Source organism: Pithys albifrons, chromosome 1, assembly GCF_047495875.1.
Source record: "Pithys albifrons albifrons isolate INPA30051 chromosome 1, PitAlb_v1, whole genome shotgun sequence".
Taxonomy (NCBI): Eukaryota; Metazoa; Chordata; class Aves; order Passeriformes; family Thamnophilidae; genus Pithys; species Pithys albifrons.
In genome coordinates, this window is record NC_092458.1 from 19,036,408 (window position 1) to 19,049,602 (window position 13,195).

The 13,195-nt window shown below is 37.2% G+C and overlaps 1 protein-coding gene across 1 annotated transcript in view; it reads left to right on the forward strand.

The window, feature by feature from the left end:
• The window catches only part of TMCO3 (transmembrane and coiled-coil domains 3), a 32,341-nt gene extending 22,299 nt beyond the window's left edge, over positions 1-10,042 (forward strand). Inside the window, exons 10-13 of the mRNA XM_071572202.1 lie at positions 267-417; positions 6,553-6,632; positions 7,130-7,279; positions 8,872-10,042. Coding sequence (XP_071428303.1) covers positions 267-417; positions 6,553-6,632; positions 7,130-7,279; positions 8,872-8,985 — 495 coding nt within the window. The 3' untranslated portion in view covers positions 8,986-10,042. The remainder of the gene's footprint in view (positions 1-266; positions 418-6,552; positions 6,633-7,129; positions 7,280-8,871) is intronic.
• Positions 10,043-13,195: the final 3,153 nt, after the last annotated feature.

The window sequence follows — 13,195 nt, forward strand, 5'->3', positions numbered from 1 at the left end:
CCAAATGTAGATTAAGAAATATATTTCTGGGTTTGTGGGAAGGGCGATAACATGGAGGGGGAGACTGGTTCTGTGACTCTTCTGTATAAATACAATACTTCAGAAAACTGAAATAAATACACTGAATTCTACTTGTTGTTGAACTTGCATAAAGACCTAGTAATCTCCTACATTCAGTATCATGTACAGTTTTATAATTTCATTATGAAATGGTATATAAAGTTACTCAGTCACTGAGCAATGTATTGTCTGTTATTTCTTGACAGATCACAGAGCTGTTGGATGTTTCAATGGAGCTGGGATGTTTCTTAGCGGGAGCTCTGATCTCTTCTCAGGGTCACATGGTTACTGAGGAGATTATGTGCTGTATTGAACCAATACGTGACTTTCTTGCCATCATTTTCTTTGCATCTATAGGTAACTTCCAAGAAAACTTATAATATTATATATATTAAATAATGTTATGTCTATAGTATGTAAAATATATATGACGTAAAAACATTGTTTACAAACAGGGGGAGAAGAAAAAGTGGTGTCTACAGTGTGAGGGGAGGACATAGATTTTCTTTGTTAAAATACTAAACTGTTAACTAAGCACAATATTGGTTTGTTACTAATTTTAAATGTAACATTCAGTTTCAGAAGCCATTTCCATTTTGTACTCTCAAGTCATGTTTAATGTCAGCTTTTCATTGTTAATTCTGAATTCATACTATTTAAAGCATGTAACTGAAAATCTTAAGGTAAAAAGGTCTTGGTTTGGGTGTTGGTTTTTTTTTTGAATGTTCTTCTGTCTTCCCAGCATCTGTATTTATAATTTATACTAAAATTGTATTACTATTTTGAGTCAATTGGTAGAGTAGTTTTCAGGTCCTGTGGCTTGGTTTTCTCTGGAAGCAGAGTACGACAATGGAAACAGACCTTTTTAATAGCTTCTTGTTGCTTTAGTTAGGAAGATATAACCAGTGTTCTCAACATGGGGAAAAATAATTGAACAAAATGTATCTCAGAGATTACCTGAGCACCAACTGAATTGCAGTATTGGTGCCCAAGACCAGGAGAGTAACTCGTTGTGCTTGTCGCCCAAAACAGGTTTACACTTGAGAGTATTTACAGTCAATCAGTAGCTTCATTTTGAACTGCTACAATTTCTAGCTTTCCATGCATGCCCCGATATGCTTTCCCTAAAGGAAAGAGGAACACTGAAGTGCTCAGGTACGATGAATGAGGACACAGGCCCTGTGAAAGCACTTCCCTCTCCCTGTGCGTTGTATAGGAGATGCATGTCCTGTGTTTGGGGGCATTGCACAGAATTCCTGGGGTTTGGTGTTAGTTTAATTTTTCAAGACAAACCTTGGTTTTTGTTCTGGTTTTATTTTAAGTTTTTTATTGTCCCATCATCAGCATAATTTTAATGCTGTTCCTTATATACCTGTTTGATGTTCATTGTTTCGGAAGAGAAACTAAAACTCTCAGTGTCTCGCAAACTAAAAAGGAAATAGTTATGCTTCCCACTCTTGTTGTTTTTGGGATTTGTTTTGTTCTGTTTTTTTATCCAGCCCATGATAATAACTTCTGATGATCAGTCAGATTACTTAGTAATAAATAGTATGTTTATTTGAATAACTTATTTTTTTTATAATGTGAGGCTAGTAGTGATCTCCGGTAAAATTCTTGGGCTTATAAAACTGCCAAGCTTGGATGAGTAATTGGTAAATACTCACAGATGTAAGTTGCTTATGTGTTTCACTGAAGATGGTGATAAATGAATAGTGTTATCAAGGACACAAAGCATGACAAGTAATTATAAGCCCTCAGTTAATTTTACAAGGAATGAACAAAAATACTGTCCTACACTCTTGTGGTTGCATAAATTAGTACAAGAAAATAGCAAGACCTTTGTTGGCAAGGTAGCAGCACTCCATTTAGCCTACATTGTACCCTAAGGAAATCATTTAGTTGCTCTGTTACAGAATTAAAAAAAAATTAACTGTTGTTATTGTTATAATAAAAAGAAGGGAAAGAAAATTGCCTAACAAATTTTTTATGATTTTATAGAAAGTGTGTGTTATTCTTGCCTCAGGAGAAAATCAGCTTAAAAAATCAGAAAAATTAACTATGTTATAGGCCTCTGACAAAATGTGACACTGCTTTCTTGTTAAAAAAATCAACCAAAGAAACCGCTCCAAAACAATAAAAAAGAAAGCTCCAAACCCCAAACAAGATTCCCCTCCTCCCCAAATAAAAATTAGCCCACCGTTTCCCCTTTACTTTTAAATTTTTTTTCTGTACAGGAAGTTCTGTAGAGTGGCAAGGAGGTAGGTTTTAAAAGGAGTGATAGGATGTTGCAAAGAATAAAAAGTACTCCTTAAAGTTTTTCCTTACTAGATTTCTTTTTAAGGACTTGTTGCTTGTTTTCTACTTACATATGTACATATGCAGATGATATGTACCTATAAAGATACAGAGATTTACTCTGTGAAATTATGTAAAGGTCACAGGGAAAGATTCTTTCCGCCTGCCTAAAGACAAAGTATATTGCTATATGCAACAAGCACTCTGTTATAGAGAATGGAAACACTTGAGATCCTGAGGTGGGGTTGTACACCACTGCACTGATGTAATTTCTGGTCCTTCTAGAATAAAGACATAAATAGAAAAATTTAACTTAATTGAAAAGCGACTGTAAATATGTCATTTGGAAAATTTTATTCCTATTTTGTATGTCTTAGATGCCTGCTTTTCTGTTTGCACTGCAGAAATCCTTCTGGTGCCTAAAAGCGGGGATGAATAGTACTTGTTTGTGTAATATCTATAACAGTGGACCTGCCCTTAGCTCGACCTGTGTAATGGTACTGCTTTCAGGTTTGCGCTTGGGTGCATTTGTGAGAATAATACACCTTTGCAGTTAGGCATTAACAGCTGCACTTTGAGCTACTCTCTGTCTGTACATTCGTTTAGGCCTCTGTGTGTTCTTCAAGGTTTCTGGCGCTCTTTATGCTATCTGCTGAGGTTAGAAAGTTCCTGTTAGTCTCTGTCCTCCCTGATACTTTTGAGAGAAAATTTGAACCCATCCCTTAGAGCCACCTCTTGAGAACTTTCTTTTCTCGTTTCTGTTTTGGTACCTAGTACTCAGATCTTTCCCCCTCCATAATTTGATTTTGTTTTGATTGCTTTTTAGTAAAGTAGAAGGCATCTTTGCAGAGACTTAGACTTTTTTTAACAAGCTCCAGTATCCTGGGTTTTTATCAGTCTACAAGGCATATGGAGTTTGAAGTTGGGCATCAGGACCCTCTCTGCCACTGGTGAGGAGGCAGATTACTTCCACAGGCTGACAAAAGTTGTGTGTTCACAATGTGCTGTGCAGATGTATTCAGTCACCAGATTCCATGTTTCCCTTCTGGGTAAATCTTGTGGTCAGCTTTGGACCCTGAATGCAAGATGCTGAAAACCCTTTAACAGCACAGTCTTGTTCTCCAGAACACCACTGTCCAGAACAGATCTGCACACAAGGATTCTCTGATAAGCCTCTTAACATCTGTTGAGTTTGAGAAAAATCAAAGGAAGATCCCAGCTGGAATTCATTAGGTGGCATGCATTGCCTTCTCCTTATCCATCCAGCATACTGCTTTGGTTTCCTGCATGGAAGGCAATGAAACCTGGAGGTTTCAGGCTCTCAGAATTGACATTAGTATGAAAAGGACTTTCCCCTTTGCAGAAAGATGAGGAATGCTGGCTTTGCCCTCTGCTACTTAATGATCCAGCCAGGGCTGTAGCATTTATTGCATTTGCTAGTTATGATCTTAGGTTTGTTAAGACTCTCAGTAGATACAGCATCCCAATGCATTGCTAACATTTTTCTAAGTGATGTCTGGTGGATGTGTCAGAATTAATTCTGTGGCTTCAGTTTGACCCACAGAGTTCTGGTTTTGTAATCTTTTGTGCCATTAAGGATCTCCAAGATGCCTTTTCTTGATGTTGGATCTACCAGGATGTGGTCAAGACGTTTAGATGTTTAGATGCTGTTTAGCAGACATCCAGCAGACTGGTAGAATCTGTCTAATCAGAGAAAGAGGGAGTTTACTTGTTTAGAAAAAAATACTTATAAAAATTATGCTGCAAAATCTTGCCCATAATTCTCCACAGAAGAACACATACTGACATTAGTGAACTGGGCTTTTTGGCCTGACACTCATGCAAGATTACCCCAAGGCCTCCATTCAGCTATTTCAGAACACTGCTTAGAATTAAAGTCCAGAAGCTTATAGTCAGCTCTGTAAAGGTGTACCTAAGCGTTAGCCTAGCTATTGACTACTGACCAATGTACCATGTGCTATCTGATGTTACTGCTGAAGTTTTTGAACTATTTGCAGCATTTCTTCCATTTTAGAGAGTGAGTCCAAAATGCCTCTTGAACTTAGTAACACAATCTGGTCAAAACCATTGCAATAAATGCTCATATTCATGCACCTTCTGCCTGTGAAGTTAATCTTTCTAATGACATTTTTGTTGTCAGGGAGGCTTTATGTGCCTGTGCATGAGTCTGATATGACTTCTGGCCTTATCCTAGGTTTTCATCTAGGACTGGAGCAAAGGTCTGTAATGACCATAAAAATCCCCAATGATGGGATTTATTTCATACAAAAAAGTCTGTTTGCTGGGATCATGATTTGTCTGCTCAGAATAGTGTATGTAACAGGTGTGGGCTTGCTTTACTTTGCAGACACCTCCACAGGATTGGTATAGAAATCTGCCATAGTTTGTGCCTCAGCTCTTTGGAATATGGCAATAATCTCCATGTTGGGCAGCAGTTCAAATGGACTTCAGACTGCCTGAGCGCTCCAGAACTGAACAGGTAGTTCCACCAGCAGTGATGAGAGCACTAGGCTATATTTATAGCCTTCCTCAGAAACCTTCAGTTCTAGATGTGGCAGAGTTGGCCGCCTTATCAAACATGCCATTGCTATGGGCTGTATTTCTCTAATTGCTTTTCTCATGTGTTTTTTGAGGTCACCCTGAAGGTGAATGAGCACTGTGCACGTGATACACAGTGAAAACAGAGAAGCTACTTGCCCCTTCATGTGCATCTTGCCCCTCCGTGTGCATCTGTGCACAGATGCAGATTTCTTCTTTTGGTGTGATGTTCATCCCTTATTTTGTCATCTCTCCTCTTACTTTCATAGTCTTGCATTTGCGCTTCAGTAGTTGGAAGCAAATTAAGAAATAAAATGGGGTGTGTACATGGTGACTGGGTGGAACTTGGTTAAAGATTTCTGATGCACTTGAACATTTCCATCCACAATGGAATGAATGTATGGACAAAACATCGTGAAGTTACTATAAGTAACTTTCTTGCGCAGTATGGAGAGATGACGACTCTTGGTTCGCTTCAGTTCTTCTGGCTCTGCTGCCCAACAGGGCAGGGAAAATTAGTGAAACCTTCTCTTGCATTAAAATAAGAAGTTACAGCATGGATTTACATGCCATATGCTTTTTAGAAAGCTACATTTTTGTCCTTCACCAGAAATAATTTGTTGGAGAACTGCCAACTATTATGGATTTATCAGGAACACCAGCGCTATTTTGCTTTCTCTTTTTAGACCCTTTTATTAAAAATGAGTGAGTTTCCAAAGATGCACAGTTATGTTTGCCTGCACAAGTTCCTCATACTCTATGAGGAAAAAATGGATTTAGTCAGTGTAAGATTATTCCTCAATGACTGTAAGACTTCTACAAATACTTCTTTTTATTTTGTTTAATATTAGCAAGATTTATTTTTAAGTTTCTGTGTTCTTCGTTGGTCTTGTTGTCTTGCTTCATATAATTACTGAATTAAAATTTAACAAAAAGGCAGGAAATAAATTAATACATCCCACCCCCACAAACATACCCAACAACATCACAGCAATGTGGTTTTATATAATCCCTTAATTGTTAGACCATGCTCAGGGATTTATGGCTTTACTTTATTCCAGTCTAAGAGACTATACCCAGTTCAGGTGACTTTGAGTGTTTGGAAGTGAGGGTCATGGAATCAAAACTAGTTTCACTTTCCTGTACCTATGGCTATGCAAATACTGAGTGTCACGTTCCTCCCACAGTAATAGGCCATTACCACCTCATATAAAAGGGCTAAATGACTAGCAAAACATTACAATGACTGTGCAGAACAGTGGAATTGTTTTCCTGCATGATTTTTATAACTTTCATTAAAGGTGAGTTTCAGTTCAGATTCCGTATTGTTGAGTGGTGTGGAAGGCAGAAAACTTTGTAAGTGAAAGTGTTTGTGCATCAGTCATATGCAACTTAACTCAACTGGTAATATTGCTTGTGCTAAACCCCTCCAAAGGAAAAATGGCTGGATAATGCAGGAAGTTCTTTGATGATCAAGTAGATAGTTAGGGCTTTAGTGAACAAGTAGTCGGTAGATAGGTTAAGGCTTTTTGTTTGGTTGGTTTTGAGAATACAGTCTTGCAAATATTATTAACCCAGAAAATTACTATCCTAAGATACTGGCCTCAAAATTTGAAATATTGTTTTCTTTCCTTCTAGGACTTCATGTTTTCCCCACATTTGTAATATATGAACTCACAGTCTTGCTATTCCTTACCTTGTCTGTAGTCATAATGAAGGTAATTTCTTTTATTCTTTTTTAAAATCTTTTTAATCTAAATAATTGTTGTGCTGCATGCCCTAAAGAAAATTCTATGCAAGAACTGAACATCTGATATAACAGTATTACTGTAAATCTGTATTTGGAGGAATCTTACCAATTAGAATACAGTTTGATACAATATTCTTAGGATATTAAAAAAAAAAGTACAGTCTTCAATGTTAAAAGTAAGTTGCCCATGGCAAATCATCTGTTTATCTAGCTTGGGTTTTGTGACAGCTCTTAAGTGTTTTTATTATAATAAGATACTACTTTTTACTGTTCAATGTACATTTGTATTGTTTGACATTGATACAGAAGACACACTTGGAAGTCCATTGTTTTATGCTATGTCCAGAATTATTGTATTCTATACTATGTATCTTATGACGTTTGTACTGTTTTATTTATTGCACTTTTTTAATTTAAACAAACAAAACTAACCCACAAGAACTCCAAAACCCCCTGTTTTTAAAGTTTGTCTTGGCAGTGCTTGTCCTTTCTCTGATTCTTCCAAAGACCAGCCAGTACATCAAGTGGATTGTCTCAGCAGGACTGGCACAAGTCAGTGAATTCTCTTTTGTTCTGGGAAGTAGAGCACGCAGAGCTGGGATCATATCTCGGGAGGTAAGCTGTTCTAGAGTTACTAATTTCATTTTTTGCACCTGAATAACTTACACTGTAGTACAGAATCCAAGTATTTGGAATACCAATACACTCCAATTTTGTGGTATCTCTCAACTGTTAACAAATAGAATCAACCCATACAGGGGGATACTTGTATGTCCCTGACAGGGTTCTTAGTGCTGTTTTTTATTTTTTCATATTGCATTTTAATATTTTAAATAGCTTAGTTATAAATGCTTTACCTTAACTGCTCTCACAACTTCTTTATTACCTAAGCAGTGAGTTGTAAGATAGCACCTGAGTCACTAAGACTGAGAAGTCTTTGCTTTTAAACCTTGATACAGCTATAGAACAAGGTATAGGAGTACAGGATATATGGAGAGTATAGGATTTGAAGAAGGAAATACCAGCAAATAAGAACTAGAGAGCAGGTATCATGACATGGAAATTGCCTTAACATTTAAACAAGGAAATAGTTTACCTGCAAAGCTTGGTCATTTTAGATCCTCTGTAGAAGAAACAACCAGTGCTTTCAGTAGTCATTAAAACAATCCCCGGGAAAGAAGCCTTAAACTTAGTTTGATATTGAAGCTGTGTGAATGTTACTTTGTTTTGAAGATGAGGTCTGCTTTGTGAAATTAGTAAATTATGGCTACAGAGGTAGAACCACTGACCTCACTTTCTAGTGCTAGCTGCTTTGTCTTCTGTGGTCCTGCTCACAAAAAATACTCTGCTGGCACTCTGAGCTTTTCATTGTGTGACCAAGTGGGCTGTATAATGCTGGAACCAATTACAAATAAACCACGTGTGAAAAACTTACATAGTGCTGTTCACTTGTAGGTAAAGGTGATTCATTTCCATGTTCACTCATGCATATAATTAGGAGTTACAAATGTTGCATGTTTGCATAGAGTTTCAAGATCTCTGTATGTGACCAGGGAACCATTTTAGGGGCCCACCCACTGAGACTGAAGGCTTTTAGGCTTTTTTTTTTCTGCTCTGACATGGTTATCTACTGTACAGGTTTATATAGCTCTGAAATTTCATAAGGTAATTCTTCTGCTTGAGACCTCAAAACTACTTCCTGACACTGTTTTATAAGACTCATTCAGACTATATAGTTAAGATTTTTTTTCAGAAGATGTGCAGTAAGACTAAAGGGGATTTTTGTTTGTTCTTTTCAGTGTAGAATAGTAGGGAACTTTGCCATTATATTACTAAATTGGAATAGTTTGGGAAGTGGTGGGACTTTTTCTTTTGTTTTAAAAAGGCAGTATTTGGCCTTGAATTTTTTAGCAAATACTAAGCTTTAAATACCTATCTCTTAATTTTACATATGAACAGTTGTTTTTCTGTAAGTCATAATGGTGTTTTTGTAATTGTATGTTCAAACCAGGTAAACAGGTAATTAAGATGATTTGAGCATGCACTTGTTGTTGGCTTTTGTAGCAATATGCAAAGTTGATTAGGAACATGGGTGAAGTCTCTTGAAAATACTGTCCTGAAGAGTCTCCTCTCCTCAAACTTCTAGCCACTTCTTAGTACTACTATGTAACCAAGAGAAGTAATGGCTTTATTTTTGCCTTCTGCAGGTCTATCTGCTTATTCTGAGCGTGACTACTCTAAGCCTTTTACTTGCCCCTGCCCTGTGGAGAGCTGCGATTATGAAATGTGTTCCAAGACCTGAAAGACGCTCCAGTACTTGATTAGGATTTGCACATAAAGAAGAATTATGTCTTCTTGCAAGAATATCTTCATTTCTCATTGTATCTCTGTGCACTCAGAAAACTAGACATTTTGAGTAGTCAGTCAGGCCTCTTAGTGAGCACTTGGTCATGAGCCTTATACTGACCTTCAAACAAAACAAAATTCAACACTAAGAAATAATTGTCATTCAGACTGCACACCTTTCACAAAATTTACTTCTTTCTGACATTGAAACCTGACAGAATATTTGTTTGTGATCCAATCTATTATTCAGATCATAAATTATTTTTTTAAAATATACCATCATGCAAACTGTGTTTATTATTATTTGCCTGAATGTGCCTTTTAATTTTCATCCTATTAATGCTGGTTCATCGCCAGATTTTGTTTAAAAAGAAAAAAATATTTATTATGGTGCCTATGGTATCTTCTTTTACTAAATGACTTGAGTCATTTTCACGTTTAGGAGTTTAATATAGCAGCATAAAATTAATTACAAAACAAATCTCTAATGGTGAGTAAAAGAGTAGTCATCTACATAAAGAAAAGGTTTACCTGTATAGTGTCAGTTCCAAGCAGTCAATTACATATTCCAAATGATGCAGCCAGTACTGTGTGATATTTTTTACTCCAAATTTCAGTATATAATGTATTTTCTTACAGTGGTAAATTTTGTGTTAGCTCTTATATTTATTTACATACTTGAACTAAAAGTTGACAGTGAGAAAGGGCATAACTTATGTTTGCAAACTGACGTTGTCACCCATTCTTGTTGCTAACTTCTGTTACAGTAATGGTTTACAGTTTTTTTTCCATTGTTATAAATCAAAAATAAACGTAGTGAAAACTGGGAAGTCTTATTTTAAGCAGATGTGGAAAATCTCACTTTTGTAACTTTGGAGGTTGGATGTTATTTGACACTTTACTAGATTTGAAATTACTTTAGGTGAATTAACTTACAGAAAACTAGAAATGGCAGGCTGGATGTGTACTTGCAACTCCACAACCTTATAAGTTGCATTTACATTGAATAAATCGTTAGGTTTTTTAAAAATACCATGATATTTTAGAAAATGGTGTTTTGAATGTGATCTTAAATGTAAGTGGTTTTTCTTTCAAACATTGTATGTAGTGACATAAGCCTTGTAAAAGCCCATTCTTTAAGTATCACAGAGAAAGCTTACTCATAGGCTATAGTCTGCTCTGACAAAGCATTTAAGAATTGTCTCGAGGTTTATCTGCTAAACCAATACTATTTAAGATACATTAACACACTTCAGGTCAATATTGTAGTGCCATATGAAATAACTTTGATATCCACAAAATGGTTACAAAAATGCATGTTCCATAGGTTTAAATTGCCAATTAAAATGAAAACTGTCCTCCAAGTAGCAAACAAAGCTTTGGATGGATTTGTGTGCTTTACATCTCCTTCCTCTACCCCATAGCAGCCTCACTTTCCTCCTGTGTTTTCTTTGACATCTGCTGGGCTTGTCACAATGCACCTTGGACTAGTCTGGAGTGTGTACGAATTAGTAGGATGTGGTAGAGTTCATCATATTTGAGTTCTTGCTCACAGTATCCAGAGCTTTCTCTCCAGGCACTGACGCTTCATCAAGTATGGCAATTCCACCTCCCCTTGAATGGTTTCAAAAGTTATTGCAGTTACAACAGTGCAAATGCAGAGGAGAAGCTGCCTTATAAATAAAATAGGGTTTTTTAATAAAATGAGTAACAGAAAAGAAACTTGAAACTGATTTGTTGGTGTATTTCAATATTTTAGAGAACAAATTCAAAAGTTTTATGGTTCCATTTGATAATCTTACTAGCTCAGACCTTATACACTTTTTCAGGTGCCTCACTAACAAAATTTGTTTCTTTACTGTTCTAGGGAGAGAAATCTTACTCTAATTACTGACCTAGCTCATGATTTCTGTTTGAAATACAAGCATCTCTCCTGAATGCTTCATTTTGGCTTTGAAAGATCCCTGTTTCACATGTAGTTTACCACCTGTTTCAGGGGGGAAAATAAGTATCTATGATAGGTCATAGTACAGACCTCCATTTTGTCACTTAGCCTTTGAAATGATTATACAATGTATTATAACTTTGATTAGTAAACATTTTCTCTAAATAAATTGCTGTGGGTAATTGTAATTCTCTAGAAAACTGCAGTTAGGAGACTAGCAAATACTGATTTGTGTCTCTTAAAAGAAAGAAAATTTTTTCCTAATTATCTTTTAAAATAGTTGGGTGGAGAGTCCATGTCCAAAAAGGAAGTTGACCCATCTAGATACCTTACTGGTTGCCTCACCTCTGTTGGTGCTTTCCCAAATAATTTTTGATTCAGTCATGACTTGGCTAGGCTTTAGGAGAACTGGGAAAGAGAAACAGGAGCTTTATCTGGGGATCAGTGTTCTGTGCCTCTTTGTTGACATAGACTTGGATTGCGTGGTTGAATATTAGATGTAAGTGCAAATGCACATATAGTAAGTTTGTTTACAATCAGATGTTTGAGATTGTCTCATGGAAATCTGGAGGTATATTGAGATACTGTAAATACTTCCTGAAATGCAAATAATGGATTTGTGTCCAAATGGGGTAGTCTCATTATACCATCATAGGACGGAAACAATAGACCTTATTCCTGAATGATCACTTATACCTGTATGGAAAATGAGAAGAATCTTAGGTAACTGGCCCACTTAATATTAATTGAAGCTTTTCAGAAACCTTATGCTTGTACTGTCAAATATTCTCTTTCTGTGTCAAGTAGATAAAGCAGAGATCAGAAGCCCTGAAAGGAAAAGCTATGGATTTCTTAAAGTTTCTCAAAGAACAGAAGGTCTTCTCTTGAAATTTTTGTTTCAGTTTGTTGAACAGTGATTCTGTCTCATTCATTTAGCTAATGATCAGCATCCTTTGAACACAGAAAAGCTGATGCGGAGGAGAAGCCTCATAAGTGATGAGAGGTTATTTCTATGGTGAAGCTGAGCTTAAGGGAGTGAAAAAGAAGGGTCTGCTTTGTGCTTCATTTGCAACTCCTTCATCTTACCTTTTTTTTTTGTAGTTTTTTTTGTTTTGTTGATTTGTTTTGAATGTGGATGCAACTTTGCTTATCTTGCATGGTTTTCTGGAAATTTAAGTTCTTGCGTGTTGTCCCTTAATTGCTACCCTTGGTCATTGTTCCGTGTGAAGATAAAGGAACAAAAGCAGTTTGAAAGCTGGTAGTGTGGGTTGTGCTTATATTGTCAGCCATTTCCCTGTTCTTGGGATCAGATTGGTATGTATGAACCCCCACACTGGGGTGGCCATACCTTGGATATTGTGTGAAGTTTTGGTTTCTCCAATATAAGAAAGATATTAAGCTCATAACATCCAAAGGAGAGCAATGAAGATCGTGAAGGGCCTGGACGGGAAGCCGTATGAGGAGCAGCTGAGGGCACTTGATCTGTTCAGCATGGAGGAGACTGAGGGGAGATTCGTTGCAGTTACAGCTTCCTTGTGAGGGGAAGAGCAGGGGCAGGCACTGATCTCTTCTCTGTGGTGACCAGTGACAGGACTCAAGGGAATGGCCTGAAGTTGTGTCAAAGGATGTTTAGTCTGGATATTAGAAAAAGGTTCTTCACCTAGCCTGACAGAGTTCAAGCATCAGGCACATGTTGTGACTCTTGGGGATAGTCCTTTGCAGGGCCAGGAGGTTGGACTTGATGATCCTTGTGGGTCCCTTCCAACTTGGCATATTCTGTGATACTTGTGGCTTATTCCATATAGAGCAGGTGGCTTCCATTCTTCAGTAGGAAAGTATCTCATGGGGGCAGTGAGGTGGGTTCTTGCAACTGTGACTGATGTGGGTCTAGGACAGCTCAAGGAATGTGGTTCTGGTGGCCTAGTCCATGGGATTATGTAGCCATTCAAAAGCCCTAAGATTCATATTTCCTATAATTCTCAAATATGAGGAGAAAGTATCCTCACAATGCTGTGTATTTCAGTTGTTTTACAGCTGGACAACCTCAGCTTTGCAGGCTGAGAGATGTGGAGTGTGCCTGGCATGACAGAATAGTGCTGTATGGTGATGCTCAGCAGAGGGAGTGAGAAACCTAGTGTGGTCTTACTGTTTGTTGGAATGAACCCAGGAATAATCTAACCACAAAAGCACTCCTGGGGTTTGTCTAGGGAAGGAATCCGTAGTTCTGGTGTGTAACCAGT